The sequence below is a fragment of the Centroberyx affinis genome, unplaced genomic scaffold, assembly GCF_046629955.1.
Source record: "Centroberyx affinis isolate AG114_WGS23_722 - 3 ecotype Tasmania unplaced genomic scaffold, CSIRO-AGI_Caff_v1 ptg004311l_1, whole genome shotgun sequence".
Taxonomy (NCBI): Eukaryota; Metazoa; Chordata; class Actinopteri; order Beryciformes; family Berycidae; genus Centroberyx; species Centroberyx affinis.
In genome coordinates this window covers 29,034-47,161 of record NW_027282023.1, presented here as the reverse complement: position 1 = coordinate 47,161, position 18,128 = coordinate 29,034, and the positions used below count along the sequence as shown (strand labels likewise).

At 40.8% G+C, this 18,128-nt stretch overlaps 2 protein-coding genes across 8 annotated transcripts in view; one reads left to right on the top strand and one right to left on the bottom strand.

Moving 5' to 3' along the window:
* The window catches only part of synj1 (synaptojanin 1), a 28,981-nt gene extending 19,534 nt beyond the window's left edge, over positions 1-9,447 (bottom strand). For 4 of the 6 annotated variants that reach the window (XM_071543390.1, XM_071543392.1, XM_071543391.1 and 1 more), the window contains exons 1-8: positions 9,372-9,447; positions 7,976-8,133; positions 7,639-7,725; positions 6,843-7,110; positions 6,274-6,499; positions 4,441-4,524; positions 3,989-4,066; positions 1,742-1,803 (exon numbers count right to left, since the gene is read on the bottom strand). In XM_071543390.1, coding sequence (XP_071399491.1) covers positions 1,742-1,803; positions 3,989-4,066; positions 4,441-4,524; positions 6,274-6,499; positions 6,843-7,110; positions 7,639-7,725; positions 7,976-8,099 — 929 coding nt within the window. In that variant the 5' untranslated portion in view covers positions 8,100-8,133; positions 9,372-9,447. The remainder of the gene's footprint in view (positions 1-1,741; positions 1,804-3,988; positions 4,067-4,440; positions 4,525-6,273; positions 6,500-6,842; positions 7,111-7,638; positions 7,726-7,975; positions 8,134-9,371) is intronic. The other 2 variants (XM_071543393.1, XM_071543394.1) reach the window with 1 other exon arrangement.
* Positions 9,448-9,777: 330 nt separating this feature from the next.
* LOC139664535 (lysosomal proton-coupled steroid conjugate and bile acid symporter SLC46A3) lies at positions 9,778-17,149 on the top strand. 2 transcript variants are annotated; one of them, XM_071543399.1, is made up of 6 exons: positions 9,778-9,899; positions 10,744-10,960; positions 12,814-13,696; positions 14,459-14,542; positions 14,822-14,978; positions 16,000-17,149. In XM_071543399.1, the coding sequence occupies exons 2-6, from the start codon at positions 10,769-10,771 to the stop codon at positions 16,115-16,117; spliced, it is 1,434 nt and encodes a 477-aa protein (XP_071399500.1). In that variant the 5' UTR covers positions 9,778-9,899; positions 10,744-10,768; the 3' UTR covers positions 16,118-17,149. The 2 variants fall into 2 exon arrangements, with proteins under 2 accessions (XP_071399500.1, XP_071399501.1); XM_071543400.1 differs by lacking the exon at positions 9,778-9,899 and adding an exon at positions 11,812-11,920 and having other exon boundaries at positions 10,856-10,960.
* Positions 17,150-18,128: the final 979 nt, after the last annotated feature.

The window sequence follows — 18,128 nt, the reverse complement described above, 5'->3', positions numbered from 1 at the left end:
AATTTGCCAAGCCTGGGATTAAAACCCCAGTGGCAGTGGTTCACCACCACAGCAAGAAAACTACACAGAGAAAATGTGAAATTAAAATTAGCATTGTAATTTAGTCTTACTATCATCTCAAACTAAAATAAGTGTAGTCCACATGTTTTAGAAGTAATGATTTTGTTATGATTAAAAGACATTTTTAGCACTAAAACCTCCACTTGAAACATAAGCCAGCAGCGACAGATATAGGACAAAACTAGAATTATGCCCCCGAGCACCACAGCTGCATAAAATTACAGAGGAAACACCGTCCCTGTATCCTGTGGTGGGGTTTTTGAATTTAGACCGACAGAGTGACTTATACTAGCTGCTAACAAAAAAAGGACTGTTGAGAAATTCACAAATTTCATAACAGTACTTCAGCATCCCCAAGTTCTCAAAAGTAAGTAGTACTAGTCAAACTTGTATTTCATCTGTAAAAGTAGTGTTGGTACTCTAACAGAGCCAAATAACCACAAATAAAAGTATACATATCTTTTGTGTATCACAGATACACGTGATTCACATACACAAGAGGTATCATAACACTTAATCAACAGCACTACAGATAACAGGGTGAGACATAACTGCAGAGAGCAAAAACAAAGACATGAATAGAGAGTATTTGAAATGTCTGAGACGACTGTTTAGTTCAGCAATGGTGACTCATCACAGCAAGGTTCGCTCCCTTTACTCCCTAATTCCTACTGGAGCAACAAAGCAGCAGCTAAAGACGTGAGAAAGGGCTTATGCCATAAAAGCTGTATCAAAGCATCTCCGATACCAGCTTGATAAATATGCACAAGGTCTCTTCGGTTCATCAAAAAAGGCTAATCATGGCATTAAGCTGCTTTGTTCAGTACATGCATCACAAGGTCTGTGTATCAATTTTTCCTTTCTGTAAAAACTATGTGGTTTAAACAAAGCACAGCAGCACTGCAGTACCACAGTCAGAAAAGACAGAGGCACAGAAGACTCCAGACACAACTGGGCATCTCATTACTTGCCCACCATAAATCAGTTTAGCTATCTACAAGAAAAATATGCACAGTCCACCTCATTACTGTGTGGTGATGTGACATGCCGTTCCTATTCCACAGTACTGTGAGCTCCACATTTTATTGCCAGTTATGACGAGTTGATTGAGTCATCAAATATCCAATCCATAATTGCAGTACACCTAGTGACTGGATTTGAATGCCATCCATAAGTGAAGAACATTTTCCATACTTTTCCATACTTTTTTCTTAAAACTCCATAATTTTTAAGTGCTTGAACCCATACATAGAAATTTCAAATAAATGCATTTTGAAATAACTTCATATCCCAACAATATGAGCAAAATGTCAAGAGAGTATGGGTATTTATTTAGCAACTGTAGCTGCAAAAAAGTGTCTGCAATCAATATAAAATACAAGCTACGGAGGAGGACAGACAGTTTAGGGCTACTGATGTGTCCTTTCTGTCCCCTACAATAAACCAGCCTCCAAGGACACACTTCAATTAACATCTGCTCCTTGGAGTCTGAATCTGGAGGGCTTTTCTCTCATCATTTGGTAGTAACTATGGGAGACACAGCGTCCTGGTGTTTCCTTTGCTCCTCAGGGGAGCGGTGATCTGTTGGAGGCCAGCCAAAGCAGCTGGAGACTGCCACACACACATGAACACACACATGCGCACATAGGCGCATGCACCCTACACACACAATTTTAATTACCTTTCGAATGCCGGTGCATTTGCCTCAAAGCCCCTGGAGAGTTTAACACGATGAGAGCCAACCTACAGGGAAGAGACAGCGAGAAAAGACAAAGAGAAAAGAGTCACAGTGCTGTCCTTAACTAATGAGCTAATCCCTCAAAAGGAAAGTCGCGCAGACACACACGTTGCAGAGGGCCACAAGACCTGGTGGCAAAGAATGGATTTGGGATAGCAATTTTGGACAATATTTGAACAGTGGAAAAGAGACCTTGATCATGGCAACAAAAGAATGTCATAAAATGAAAGCAACACACAGGGGCAGCAAGGGGAGATTTGATCATATAGAGACAAAGACAGTGAGTAAGAGAGAAATTTTGTTTTCCTAGTATCTGTCATCTCTTCGTTTCTCACTGAGACCTTTCTTGGAACTTTTATTTGGTCCTTTCCAGGTCTTTGCCTCTGTGCCTCACTACCTCTCACCCCTTTCTCAAATTTTCTGAGTACACTGGTGTTGAGTGAGTCACAAGTCCAATTGCCTCAGTAAAAAAAGAGACCAAAAACAGAAGAGCCTTTTACAAGTGTAGGCAGATATGCACACTCATGACCACACCTTCACAGGCCTAACGGGACATTGATAAAACAATAGCCCCTATTGGCTGTTGCACAGACACCTACTCATTCTGCACTGCATGTCCCTGCTTGTGCCTGACCTATTTCAAACCATTCCTACTTTCATTCCTCTCTCCTTGCTTTTATAACCTTCCTGTCTCCAATGACCTGTCTTCAGTTAAAAGAAATCAAATGTCAGCATCCTTCCTGTGCCGTTGTGTTTCCATGACCACTCCTCCTCCTATTGGTCACTCAATTCAGATGGGTCACAAGCAACATACATCCATTCTGCGTCTGAACCAGTCATGCATTATCACCACTGCCTTTTCTCTGGGGATGTTACCGTTATCTCCTGAGTGCACTTGTACTGTCACAGTCTCCTTCTAGGCTCCTTTCTCCCTTACAACTCCTCTTTCTCTCTTTCTTTTGCACCGTCTATTCATCGTTCCCTTTGATTTGCATTCATTTGCTTGAATGTTTATATGCACGTCTTTCAGCTGGGCCTGTGCTTGGGAGGGCTAGACATTTGGCTCCATGCTGCTGCCATTTTGTCACTACTTCCACTCTCTACCCTTGTGCAGGTCTGTGCTATGCATATTTAATAACTTCCCGAGCCAGCAAAAGACAGGGCTCAGGTTACAGCCATACTCCTCAGACCCAATCCTCCTCAGGTTCTACACTAACTTAGACATGTTAAAGCGTTTGAATTTCAGACAACAGATAGCTTAACACCTACAGCTTAATTGACCCATTTTAACTTTGGTAATTTAACTTATTTTATCTTTTCTACACTATCAAAAGCATTTCATGTTTTTATGATACTATGCTACAATTATGAGTCCTAGACTAATTCCGTTTCTAACACTGGCAGTACACTTCTACGGAAACTGAGAGACTATCTATCCTGTTCAAGAATGATATCCTATTCAAGAATGAATTGGAGAGTATGGGGAGGAGAAAGTAAGCCTACAAAGCCACTAGCGGTAAAAGGGGCCAAGGGCTAAAACAGTACTTTAAAAGCGGGAGGACTACAGTTCTGTCTGAAAACAACCCCAAGCCCACTACCCCTTGTTTAGACCAAACCAAACACCTTGTGGACTGAATAGGCGAGTAATATGGTCATGGCTCCACTTGGCCTTCTAACCTTTCAACGACTCAGTCTACCATATTATTCATCTACACCTATCCAGTTGCCCTGGGAACACCACCGGTCTAAGTGAAAGGGAAAGGGCTGGAGGATGTTTTCAGACCAGGCTCTCACCTGACCAAAGAAATCTGGGAGCTGAGGAAAACAGAGAAAAGGCCCTTTACCAACCACTACGTCTATCATCAACCTCCCCCACGTCAGGTCCGTTCCACCAGTCTGTGCAATGTCAGGACAAGGGTAGGAGAAACCCCAGTAATTCGGGTTTATGGGGCGCTAGGGACGGGTGATGCGAGTTCTGGCTTTATTACATTTCATGGAGAGGTAGGTGGGACAGAGCTGGAACCCACATCGGGGATCAGTGATGAAGGGAGAGCCTGACATTGGCCCCTGACCTTTGGCATTGCACAGAGTGACCTCTTTCTGCAGTATGAGAGAGCCAGCACCAGCAGAGCCGCAGAGCCGCAGAGCCGCAGAGCATAAAATTTTTTTAAAAAGTGTATGTTGTTATACCAGGTGGGGGTTCTCATCCATTCCATTAGGGTGGCGATTCTCATGCAGGTGCAACAAAACACCCTTAATGGACTTTTTCTGAACACAGCACGGACAAAATGGGTTAAGACTAGCCTAAGGATTTGACAACCAATTGATGCAAACATGAGGAGGCTCTCATATTCCCCCCTACAATGTCTAACAGACACAAATGCCAAGCATATCTTAGTGAATGTTTTGTGCTTCTTTTGCAAGAGCTCCACATAGGCAACATCATATAGTTAAGTGTTAGTGCTTAGATGTGTAATCAACCTGAGACTGAGTGACCCTCCTCTACACCTGCAGCATAGACAGGATGTTGAGGATTACCGATCTACACAAACACTGAGGGCAGGTTTATGATTTTCGTATGATGTGGCTTAATGAAATCAACACATCCACTATGCAAGGCAGGTAGTGTAGCAGATAATTACCTGTATTCCTGGTTGTTCCCAGAACAGAGGAATGGACCCGCGGATCTGTATGAAGGATGAGACTTTATCATCCAGGAAAATAACCTGTACAAAGCAAACAGAAGGTTTTGTTAGTTCATTTGCACAGTGATAAAACATAAATGCAAAGTGATAAAATAACACATAAAAGGAAAAAAAAATATGAATTTGTGCAGGTGAGATAAAAAACAAGGGGGCTTATAAAAACATCTAACCTCAAAACTAACCAAACCAACCAACAAACATCAAGATAATATGCAAAGACACAAGTGACTTTGATGCCAGAATCTAAATGACAACAGAACACAACATGGTGGAAAATGATAAGACAACAAGATGCATCAAATTAATGGAAATTAATAGGAATTTCCCTAATAGAGGAAATAAAATCACAGGAGACAGAAATGTTAATCCCTCTGTAACCTTATAATGCAGACTGGGCAATGACTTCACACTGTGCAGCAGGTACTGGATTAAAAGCAACAGTGGGTGATGTAATTCTTAAGGCTCCCTGAGGAAAGGCGTGGCATGCTGTGTGTGAGTGTGTGTGAGTGTGTGTGCGTGCGTGCGTGTCGGGCCCCTGTGTCAGAACACTGAGGGGATGGGAAGGAGAAATCATAGCGACAGGCAGTGCGTCACACACAGAGAGGCTATATTTCTCTGTGCTGTGCTGACAGCTCGTTCTGAGGAACAGCTCTAGATGAGATAATATCACCAATGGCTGCCAAAGTGGCCTCATGTTTGTTTTCTGAGAGGAACAGGAACTACAAAAGGGAGAACAACTGGTGAGTCATTTTCCAAAATGGAGAGCAGAAAAGTAACTAAAAAAAAAAAAAATCCTATGACAATGTGCAGACTTAGCAAAGCAAAAAAGTGCCAAGTTCTGACTAGACTGACATAAGTTTACTTCATGAGGAACATATTCTGCTGCACAGTGAAAAGCTTTAGACTAGGGTTACACCAAATTTTGGTGATATGTTAGGCCTTTTATTATCGGATATTGTTGTCCACCTCCAATATGATGTTTAATTACATATTTATTGGATATTTTATCAGTACTACACTGGTTGTCTATGGGAAGCCCTTAACCTGAAGTGATTCCAATGCATCATTTTGATCAGATGCCACAAAAGTACACATTAATATGTATTATGATGATGATCATCACCATCATCACTACTGGGGTTCTATGGAGAGTTTTAGTGTCCCACACAAGTATGCATATTTTAATGTCAGTTTTAATGTTATGTGGTCTAAATGCTGCTTTTCCACCTGCCAAGAATAAAATTCTGGGGGCAACACTGAATACTTATGCTGAATCAGCACATAACATTGGCTATCAGCAGCTTCAATCCAAAAATATTAGTAGCAGTTAACAGTCTTCAAAAGCCCATACTAGTCAAATCTCATACCAGTTTCACATTTATGTTGAGTGTCTAAACAGCAGAATACATTGGAGCAACAGCTTTTCACCATCACACTGCATCAGGTTTGCTCATCAACAGTCAATATGTAACCAGTGTTTAAATAGACTGTGATAACCAGGGTCATGTGACTCTATATAGGCAAATTTACAAATGACACATTATGTAAATATGAAATGGGCTGATGCCTTTCAGTGTGTGGTAGAATACTTAATTGTTGTGTGAACTATTGTTCCTGCTCTGACTGGCACCGGAGAGGAGTACTGCCATTCACAACCTATAGAAATTGACTTTACTATTAAATCAAACACATTTCTAATCGCCAGAGTTATCATGAGGCCTCTCAAACTAAAGAAGAGACCACAGTAAAACCCTCAGAGGTCTGATTCACCTGTTCAGTCTCCACAAAGTTGGCCACCTGTCCATCATCATTGGTTCCTCGGACGTTGAATCGTGTGCCAGCTCGCTCTGAGCTGAGGCGAGAGATGATGCAGGCTTTGGCCTGTTTATGACCTGCGTAGATGGTCCGAATCTCCACACCTCCACACATCAGCCTCAACAGCCAGTCATCGCAGTTCACTCCATAGTGTTTCAGGTGGAGGTGAAGAGACTGGTTCCTATTGGTTTAGGAGAGAAGACAATTATAGAGACAGACAAAATAGACAATATACACATAATATATTCACATTACATATACACAATGTATACACATACACAAATTTAACTTGAACTATGAATCTTCACACTTTAGCTGCAAATTTTCACACAACTCCCTCTCTTCACATAAGCAGAAGGAACTAGCCTATATGTTATCACCTCAAATGTGCTGTGTGAGTGTGCAGAATCTGTACTTAATTCATATTTATTTATTTATGAGACTTAAATCTAAATCTACTCCAAAAAGCCAAATGCCTGTCATACATGTATAACCCTGGAACGCTCATCATTTCATGCTCCTACCAGAAGAAGCGGTTATCTGTAGTGTCTTCTAGGGTCCTGCGATGTGCGTTGAGACTCAGGTCCATGCTGACTCCAGTGGCAGACCAGGCAAAGTAGAAGTGTCCCGAGTTCAGGACCTTCCGCACTTCAGAGATCCGGTCCTCGTCTCCTGGGTCATTCTTCAGAGATATAAAGTCTGTCTGCGTGACCCTGAAAACCTCAGAGTCCTGGACTTTCCCCACAGAGCTACATCCTGTCACAACCACCAGGCTGTGGAGCATGGAGTCACCTGCCAGGGAGAAAGAGAGTGAGATGCGGAGGAGAGGTGGAGTGTGGAGGGGAAGATAGGGACATGGGAGAGACAGAGGAACAATGTGAGCAAAGGGAATAGGGAATAGGATATGGAGTGGGGTGAAAAGTAAAACAGAAGAGAGGAAAGGACATGGTGCATTGATAGATGGAAAGTGATGGATAGATGGGGAAAGTACGCAAAAAAATTGCATTAAGGGACAAGAAATAGTTAATTTAAGTCTGCTGCTTCTGCTTTTGTTGGAAACCACCGGCCAGCCAAATCTCAGCCATCTCCCAGACTGAGCTTTAATCTTTCACACGGCTTTTTCCATGTTGTGATAACAGAGCCTTCAAGGTCATGTAGAGGACAGGAGAAAGCAGCTTACAAGTAAGCAGTAGCAGGGCTACGAACCAGAGGTCCTTCACACAGGAAACTGGAAGTCAGAATCTGGGTCCATTCTATGGGATCTGTAGGGAATTTTTGCAACGGGTTTCACTGCAGATAAGAGATATTTCTGTAGCTTACCCAGGTTTAGGCGGAGGACTCCCAGGATTCCATAGGCATCAACAATCTTGGCGTATGTGTTTTTAATGGCCTCCTTCTCTGCTGCCGCTATGAGTCAAAAACAAAACAATACTGTGTAAGGAGAACAAGCTTCATCCTCAAATGTTAGGGTTATTGCAGGCTGTGATTGAGTCAATGCTTAGACGGATGTCCATCACTTAGCAGTCAAGGATATCGCTACATTGTAGTTGTATTCTCCTTGCAGCGTCCATAAAATTTGGGGTTAGGGTTCACAGAGTATCTACTGGCATATTTCAGTTAAATATGTACAACAGTTTAATTCGTCAAAGTGCCTTACACAGAACGGCAACAGCCCCCGACTCAAACATGAGGCATTCATCCCTGTTCCTAGTTTCCACTATGACACTGTAGGGGGGCGGGTCCAGCTTGTGGTAAATGCGATATCCCTTGCTGAAGGCCATCGTTGATCCAAGATGAAATAACCTATGTTATGACCTGAAAACCAACAAGAATGAATTACAGCAGATGAGACAAAAGACAATACAAATTTCACAGACAATATCTGCAGTTCGCAAGCTACTACTACAGTTCCAACAGTACTATTGCCCACAGTCTACACAATACCAATACTACTAGTCATGGTTCAGAATTCCTGTCTGAGAGATCACTGTGTGCATGTTAAAGAATGTTGCTGGTTAAGTATTTGTGTCAGATACCCTGTTGGCTAATCTGATGGAGGGGTGGCCTAAGGCCTATGGTACTTGCCTTTGGTTTTTGGGATATTTGGATTACAAACAAAGACATATTTGCCAAATAATGTAAGCTGTGACTGAACCAAAATCAGTGCAATTATAAAAACAAACTTTCTAAAATCATAACCCCTCCTACTTGAGGATATTGCGACATGTATATTGATATTTTGAATCTCTAACGAATTTCCTGGTCATAAACGAAATGAGTAATATTAGGCAACACGTATTGCGTAGTTCAGACACCTGGCAAAATAACTTTTCTTGCAACATCAATAACGGGAAACAACTGACAATTGCAGTGTTGCTGTCAGATATGATAATAATACGAGATTTCTGATTGCCTATGTAATAGTTATCTGAATTTCAATTTCAACGCAACATTAGTTAAGAAAAGAGTTAGGTTGGCTAATAGTGCTAACACAGACTACATTTTGGACCCACAGCTGTCTAACACGCTTATTTAAATCTAAATTCAATGTTGCAGGTGGAGATTATGAGCAGCAGCGCAACAGAGCGGTGAACGTTAGGCCAGGGAACTGAGATATCATCCATCCTGATACAGGCAGTCACGACTTTAAACAGCGACAGCAGTTGGCCAAGCTAACGCTAACCTACTAACTCATTTAATGCTAGCTTTTGTGTGCATGTGGTTGACAGCCTATAAAACGACGAGATAAAACCATAAGGCGAAAAATAACCCTCTTGTCTAACCTATGTAGCAGGTAACGTTAGCTAGCTAATCAGTAAGATAGCTTAGCTAACATTCGGTAGCTTTCTAACGAACGATATTTTCATGGTGCTGCTAGCCAGGAGTAGCTCAACGTCCGGGATGTTAAGCTGTCATCCACTGATGCATAACGATGAGCATTTTGGTGGATTAAAGCCAGTAAAATTGAAACTGCATTTGGATGTCAAAGTTATTTAAAAATGATAGGCTTTATTTCAATTAACACAGAGGAAGGACATTGGATCTAGTCTTACCGTTTCCCCCGCCGGGTTTTCAGGCGGCTGTTCACTGTCACAACAAAATCCCTCCCGTAGTATTGGCAAATGGTACATTCCGACGCAAAACACTCTCTCTTCACGTTACCGTAATACCTAAAAACGACTGTTCTGTGTTTTTTTGTGTGGTTTCAAGCAGTAACAGTACGCACATAGTATACTGTTTAAAGCCAAAATCCAAGAGTAATGTTAAATGATTTTAAAGAAATAAAAAAAACAAATCTACTCATAAAGTAATAATTAAGAGCCTGACACAGAAAGTCACAAAATGTTCTCGTCCGCATTACGCTTGATCGACAGCATCTCCGATCAAATAAACGCACGCTTGAAAGATCATTGTCCAATAGGATTACGTGAGGGGCGGGACCCCAGTATTTGACGTTTCATAACACTGCCCTGCATACACATTTAAACGTACATCTGGGCAATAGAACCTCCTTGAGGCAAACACATGAACGAGCAGAATGTGTTATTGACCAAAACATGAACCGAACGGCTATCTAAAAGGTAGGTGATGTCGTTGTGCTTTTTTTTTGCCTAAATGTGCATAGTCTAAACGTCCCAGAAGAAGAAAATGTCAGCGGCTAAGCTAATATTATTTTCCCTTGTGTGTCACCTAACGTTAAATATTGACCTGACCCGGCGGCTCACTTCTGCGACACATTTGCATGCAAGAAAAACATTACAAATATCTTGTAATGAATTATGTGATATTCAGACTGTCAGATAGTAATGTTGTGATCGGTGATGTAAACTGTCATCACCAAAAGGCAAACAACCACCAGTGTAAACAAGTCAGTTAGGCTATACTTTCAGCATTAATTTGCCATTTATGCCATTTTCCATCGTTGACCATATCATCCTATAGCCTACCTTACACCACCTTTGTACTATTTAATATGATGAATACTCTGGATGTCATATGGAGAAAATGTCAGCCTAAACTGAGCTCTTTGAAAAGAAAAGTTGGGTAAAGTGAGTTTAGGTGGGTTTAGACTCCACAACAACACCTTATGATAAATAGTGATAATGTAGGATGTCATACAACAATCCTCTTAGTAAAACTATCCAATATCCTAAACTGTTCATTTAATAGTTGTTTTTTTTTGGTAAAACTAAGGTTTTACTTAGTTTTTAGTAAAATTAAGGCTCTATACCAAAAAAACATCACTGTTAACTAGATTGATGATTACTAGCACTTGCCTATTACTAGATGATAACTATCACTATGCTTTAAAGATTTAGCTCAGATCTATATTTGTGGTTAATCAACTTGGTCTTTTTACGCTATTATCCTCTAATCATCAGCAGTGTTCACCTCTAAATATTTTCTCTTCTTTGTCTTTTTTAGGGAATTTTACAGTCCTTCATTCAAAATGAAGGGTCTCTTCCTTGTAGAGCCTATAATTGCCCTCTACGCTTTTGCCAGTTTTCTGATCTATCCTCTGGTGCAGCAATATGTTTATCGGCGACTTTGGCAGGAGCTGACAAACACCACCTATCCCATCTCTGACAACACCTCCAGGTGTGCCACCAACAGCAGCAGCAACCATTCAAACCACCATGAGGTTAGTCGTAATCATTGGGTGTATAAGAGAGCATGCATGTATTTTTTAAATAACTCAAAAGGTGTATTTTTTTCTATACACTTTGTTAATTCATGATTTTGTGCCCCCAGTGTATCAATTGCTTGTTTAATTTAACAACAAAATAATATGTTTAGGCTTAGAGCAAATGTATTTTTCATTTTCTATGTGCATAACATCTTAACAACTAAAAATTTTGTTATTTCTGTTGATATATTTCATGGCATTCAAAACTGTTCCTATCTTCTGAAAAACTCTGATAAAGGGAGAGTGGGGTTATGTGTTTTTCTACACACTCTAAATCTATGTCAAGCTTGACATATGATGATCTTAAATATTTAACTTTTTCTCATTGATTTCTTCACTAGTTATCCCCCAAAGCTAAGATTCTACCAAGTAAATTGATAGCATTTATTTCTGTGGCTCTCCATGGTATTACTACTCTATTACAATATATGAATTAAGGTAATATGAAAGGCTGAAAAGACATACTTGTATGGATTGTATTAAATAATGAATGAATTAATTGTGCATTATTACTCATCATACCTGTACAAGTACTGTACTTGTCTATTTACTTATTTCCTAGTGCCACAAAATCAATTATGTTACTTTTGTCCTTCACAGAAGGATTAATAGTAACATATCTCTTTACATTTGAGCTAAATTATGTCAAATGGACACTTGTACCAATATTTGGATTACATTTATAGTCAGAATAAAAAAATAATTGGTTATGTCACAATTTATACTAATTAAACAGGATCTAGAGGGAGAGGGAAAAACAAAAAATCTATAATTATGCCCCTGCTCTTCTTTGTGTTATCTGTTAGTATCCAACGTTGTAATCCTTGTGATCCTGACGTGATTATTACCTTCAACATTTCTGCCATATGTTCTCTGTGTGTTCATAAAAAGAAATGGATGACTTGGAAACAACAGGTAGGCTGACTGAAATAGCCCACACTAACATAACGCTCTGCATACTGTTCTATGCATACTTCCAGTCTGCTACAACTATCTAGCTCAGCAACTATCCACGTGTGTTCAACCTTTATTGTCATGAAACAGCACAAAAATGTCCCCAATCCCCTCTTATGCAACACAATACATGTAAAAAAAGAACCATCTGATATCTGCTGTGCTGCCATATAGGCAATATGAAAAGGAGACTTGGGACTATAGTTTACTGTTTTGCAGTGTGACATCGCCCTGAATGTGTGGAACCAGACAGACATAATAGCAACACTTCTTTGATAAGATAAGCCAGTTATAGAGAGCAGGTGATACTCAAAAATATACATGGATACATGTTTTCACTGAAAAAGGCACCAGAAAGAGGGAAGTGAGAACTAGCTTGTTGGTCTGGAAAAGCCTGTTTAATCTCAATATAGCACCTGGTGCACACATACACCTGGTGTGTTTTAGAGGCCTGGTTTCCTTTTATGTTAAGAAGAAAACCCCACTCTCTTTCTTTGTTAAGACTATGTGCATTGTGTCACTGTGAACATATTAAGAAGAAAACCCCACTCTCTTTCTTTGTTAAGACTATGCGCATTGTGTCACTGTGAACATATTTTTATGCTGTATGCTTCCGCTTTTTTTACTTAGTAAAAAGTAGTAATGAGAGTGAAGAGTCTGTTTCCCTTTTGCAAACAACTCCTTGTTTGTGCTTTCATGCTGTGTGGGTTTTACCATCATAATATCAGATTGTCATTCATTACTCATGTGTTTAACTGATGTTGTTTATAGCATGGTTGCCAACTTGACTACTGATTATATCAAACAATGGGAACTTTTCGGCTTTACTGTGCTCTCTCTCACTATGTTGCTAGGAAGTACAGAGGCAGGCGTCCCTCTTCTCCCTTTACACGGAGCTCTTCTCCTCGATTCCCTCGCTGGCTGTCACTCTCGTGCTGGTGGCCTACAGCGATCGGCGAGGACGCAAGATCACCATCATCCTGCCTCTGATCGGCACGCTGATCTACACCCTGTCCTTCCTGACCGTGTCCTACTTCGAGCTGAACCTCTACCTGCTGATCGGTGCCTCGCTGGCCAGCTCGCTGTTCGGTGGCATTGGAACATTTCTGGGCGGCTGCTTCGCCTACATAGCGGACTTGTGCGAGGACGGGCGTCAGAAGACGCTGCGCATGGCCGGAGTGGACATGGTGATCGGTCTCCTGTCCGGGGTGGCCTCGCTGTCAACAGGCTACTTTCTAAGAGCTGCGGGCTTCAACTGGCCTTTCATAACCTCCGCCTTGTGCCAGTGTTTCATCCTCCTCTATGCAGTGTTCATCCTGGAAGAGACGGTCAAGAGGGCTCCCGTGGATGCCGTCGCCCTGGATGGGTCTCCTCAACAGTCAGCCATGAAACAGATGGTCTACGGGGTCTACCAGCTGTTTGCAGGGGCCAGCCGCACGTGCAACACTACCGTCGTCCTCCTGCTACTCATCTTCACCACCTTCTCCTTCGCCAACATAGGCGGGCTCTCCATGATCACACTGTATGAGCTCAACGAGCCGCTGTGCTGGAGTGAGATTCTGATTGGCTACGGCTCAGCACTGTCCACCACTATTTTCCTGACCAGTTTCGTGGGTGTGTCATTGTTTACGTACTGCGGCGTGCCCCAGCTGCTCATCATCCTCATCGGGATCCTCTCTGTCGTCTCAGGCATGATCCTGGTGGCCTTTGCCAAGACCACCTTACTGATGTTTATAGGTGAGAAGGACACATCCATAATGATAACTGTGACTGCCTACTGCCTACATCATGAAATGTGCATTTGAGTGCCCAATGTTAAAGCCCCTCTCGAGTGACCTCACAAAAATTTCACACAAGCCTTTTACATCAGTGGTTTACAAGGCAAAGTAGAAATAACAACTGACTCCTGCCAACTGAAACAGGTACAGCGGTGCATTTCTGCCCTGCTTCGCCTGTTTATATCATTACAAATTCTGGACAGTTTGATGAGGACACTGGCAAAGGCTTGAAGCTGCAAATATTTGAACCCCTTATGTCAACTATTGGGAATTGTGTGGTGAAATTCTAAACAGGTTTTGTGGTCTAAGACTTGTCTCGTAACACTAAATAATATACTTCAGGCAGCGTTGTAAACCATTTTATATGCATGCAATATTTAACCCTGTAGGCGTAGCTGCACAAATTACTGATTGACATAGCCTTCCTTCACTATCACTTTTACAATGTTTATTGTACTGTAAGCTGATAAGAAAATCAAATAAGTTTGAATTGTAATGTAGCCAATATCCAAATCAGAGGACTAAAATCAGCCACTTTAATACCATTTTAGTTAATTCCATAATTTCGACTTGAACTTTAAAAATGTCATCCCCTTAAACAACCATAATTTAAACATTTAATTTAATTCTGATGTATTTTACTATTTGTTGTCCTTACATTATTCTCCCTACATTATAATGTAACGTTATAATGTAAATGTTTGTCATTTGTTCACCGCAGTGCGGGTGCCAATGCTTCTGGCTATCATGCCGTTCCCAGTTCTACGCTCCATGATGTCGAAGATCGTCTCAAAGTCTGAACAGGGTGAGTGGGTTCAGGTCCAGACTGCTGGGCCCTACTGGAGCCACAGAGCCATGTCTCTGTGTTCATAGTATGAAGAGTCGCCTCTCCCAGCCTCTTCATGAAGCACTTTAAGACAAAACACTCACAGTTACCATGTTTGAACAAGAAGAATCTTGAAATCACACTATTTCAGTATAGGCATAACAATTGTTTAATGGAAGCCTTGTCTTCCCCTTCAGTCTAACCTGTGTGTCATTTATCAGATGTTGTTTTCTCCTCTCCTGGCTGTGTTTTGTGCAGGTGCTCTGTTTGCCTGTGTGGCCTTTTTTGAGAGTCTCAGTAGCAATATATCAACCGCTGTCTTCAGCAGCGTCTACGCCGCCACGGTGGCGTGGTTCCCTGGCTTCAGCTTCCTGCTGGCTGCAGGACTCTGTGTCATCCCTATAGCCCTCCTAGGGTACGTTCACCATGTTGCCAATGTACATAATGCAATATCAGTTAATCACATTATGATAATGTTAACTTAATCTCACTAATCGTTCACTGAAGAGTCATGCTGTCTCTTAACATCCGTCTCCACTGACTAATCTAGCCTGTGGAGAGGACTTTTTAGGCCATTTTAGGTTTATAAATGTATTATGTGATACAGCATTGATGAACTGTTCAGTAGGATGCATGCAGCATTTGCCCCAGTGTTATCTATTCAAGGCTGAAATAAAACAGAAAGATTTATGCTGTGTGGATATGCTTCAGGTGTAGAGCTGTACTCTGGGTAGAGTTTCATTAGACAAATCTGTTTTTCTGCCAAGTCATTGCTTGCTAGTTGAACTAAAAAAAGAGGGATGTTTTGCTTGTTTTAGACCACTGGCATTTGTCAAACAAGAACCTTCACTTCCTCATTTCTGCATGTGTCACATCTAACCCCTCTGACTAAACTATTTCCCTCTTCATGTCTAACACAAACAATGCATCTTTGTCATATAAAGCTACAACTGTAGACACAATTGTGTCTTTTCTTTTGTGTATTAGTCAAAATACAGAATAAAATCAATATAAATCCTCTATGCAATACAAATGGAGGAAAGGCCATGAAGGAATATGAATCTATGGTGAACTACTGACAAATGTTCTTACATCTGCTTTGTTATGCTAGAAAAAATAGTGCTGAGTCAGTCTAGGGGAGGTGTAGCGTGAAAAACAATACTCCTTGAGCGATCGGTCACATGCAGTGTACCTGCAGTACCACAGTGGGTAGTTTTGAGAATAACAATGCCACTTGTAGGAAACCTTTGTAAATAATCCTGTCTCCAAAAAAGTGACTCCACCCAAGACAAGTTGACAAACATGTTTGCAGAATGAAGTAACTTGAAGCTGTCGAGAACACAGTAGCCCAGTTTATGTTATGCACAGTTGGAGTTGGTACAGAGGCTCATATCTCCCATGTTTCTCTTACATCCTGTCTCTCCATGTCTCGTCAGGGTGGTGGGTCTGCTAGGGGTGGATGTTGCCAAAGAGGTCCAGGAGTCCGAGACCCTCATCTCAGAAGAGGAGGAACCTGCTGAAGATCAGAACGACAACAACGCTCTGCTGTGCTGAACCACAGAGGTGTGACCAAAACCTCACCAGCACTTTCTTTGTTTGTGAAGGACATTGTACAGTACTGAGCACCAAGGCTTCACATACAAAACAACTGGAGACCCATTCCAAAAATACTTGTATAAGCCTTTTTCAGATTGATACATTTGTACACTTTAATTTAACATTCAATTCACAGGCTACAAGCTCCACACATTACGTAGCCACAGAGGTGGGCAGATATGTGCTTCAACTTTTATGTGCGGTTGTTAGTTACACCTCATTGCATATTTTTAAATCTTTGGGGAGTTGTAGGCAAACAGGTTCTGTTTAGCAAAAAAAACGTAGAATTGGAATTTGCAACAACTGTTAAAATTAATATGTACTAAAATGGTCACAGGCTGTACCAGTGATGCCTTTAAAACTGACTACTTTAAAAGACAGAATACAATTTATTACAAAGCAGCCTAAATTTGGCTCATTCTGTATCTGCAACAAGTTGATCTGTTACAGATCTAGTAACATAAGTGGATTTGAGATTTTCTTTTAGCCCTGTTCCTAAATGCCTACTTTTTGTTGAAAGAATGTTAATTATATTTGAACATTTGGGTTTTTTCTACTATGCCCACCTCTGCATATCAGCGACTTCCGGGGTATTTCCTGTATTCAGTAGTAACACAGTCAGGTTAAATAATAAGAGCTCTTGTATCTTGAGCTTAGTGAGGAACAGTGATGATTTTATTCATAAGCTTTTTCTTCCAGTATATCTAAGACAGATATCTGAGGGTAAATGAGTCAGTTTTCTATGCATGGATATTAAGTGTAGTGTGCCAATTCTTGCAGGTCTTTGGTTGAGAACCATGATGTCCTCAGCCATTTATCTTACCTCAAAATGTTTTTGACTGTGACATTAATTACCTTCAAGATAACTGGATTTTTTTTTTCACAGTTTTAGTGTGAATTATAATTTGAAAAATGTTTGCTTTCAATCTTTATGTGAATTGATTCAGGTCAGTTGGATTTTTTCATTACAGGTTATCTTTGTCTCTTTGTCATTTCTTTTTTTTGTTCAGTGTTTGGGTGTCTTCAGTGAGAGCTACAAAGGTACATGTTTGTAAGAACTGAAGCTATGCATTGCACCTTATCATGAATTTAATTGTCAACAATATACCGCAAAAGCAAAACATTTTATTATATCTACTTAAGATTTTGCTTTGCACACTTAACAAAATATAAAATTTATATGCATTTCATCTACTAAGAACCACATAGTGTCTAACTGCAACTGGCAAAGTGAGGTAAATCCTGTTCATAGCATACGTGTGTATAACTGATGTTTGAACAAGAACATGGAATAAACTAAACTGCCAAGCAAGAAAACCAAAAAGGGAAGTAAGGGGTTTCTAAAAGGCACCCATGGGTGTCCTTGCTGAGTATTTCTAAAAATAAAAGGGCTTTCTGAAACACAATGCAATGAATGCCTCTAACACTGTCCAGACATGGACCAACAGAAAACAAGAAAACAGGGAGCCTTGTAGTTGTTGCTGTTGAGGAGAGAGAGCATATAGTCAGCAATCAGTTTCCCCACTTTAAAATTGCATGGACAAGTCTTTCCGCTGCTTGCTGAAAAGCACCACTATGGAGACGTATGTGCTGTCTCTTCAACAGCAATATCTCCAATTGAGTATTGGCAAGGACATTCCCCTGGCAAGCATATGTGTTTTTGAAACCCTATATCCTGATAGGAAAGCCATCATGCATTAGAATTAGAGTTAGAATTGAGGTACCAGGTTTACACAGACAATAAAGGAAAACAGTTTCATATCGCTTTGAACCATGACCACCATAGGGTAAGCATGATTATTGGACAAATTGGTTTTGGATAGTTAAACTTCAGGGGATTAAATGTTTTTCTAACCATTCAAAATGGCAGAAAATCGATGAAGGTATACTTTGAGGACCCAGGGGCAAATCAAGTTTCAACATTTCAAGACAAAAGCAGCTGATTGACGACTGACAGGAATGAGTCCAC

Excerpts from the sequence above, each read along its gene's own strand:
- LOC139664535 (XM_071543399.1), top strand. The coding sequence starts at position 10,769 with ATGAAGGGTCTCTTCCTTGTAGAGCCTATAATTGCCCTCTACGCTTTT. Across the intron at positions 10,961-12,813 it reads ACCATTCAAACCACCATGAG|GAAGTACAGAGGCAGGCGTC; the intron begins GTTAGTCGTAAT and ends CTATGTTGCTAG. Across the intron at positions 14,979-15,999 it reads ATCCCTATAGCCCTCCTAGG|GGTGGTGGGTCTGCTAGGGG; the intron begins GTACGTTCACCA and ends ATGTCTCGTCAG.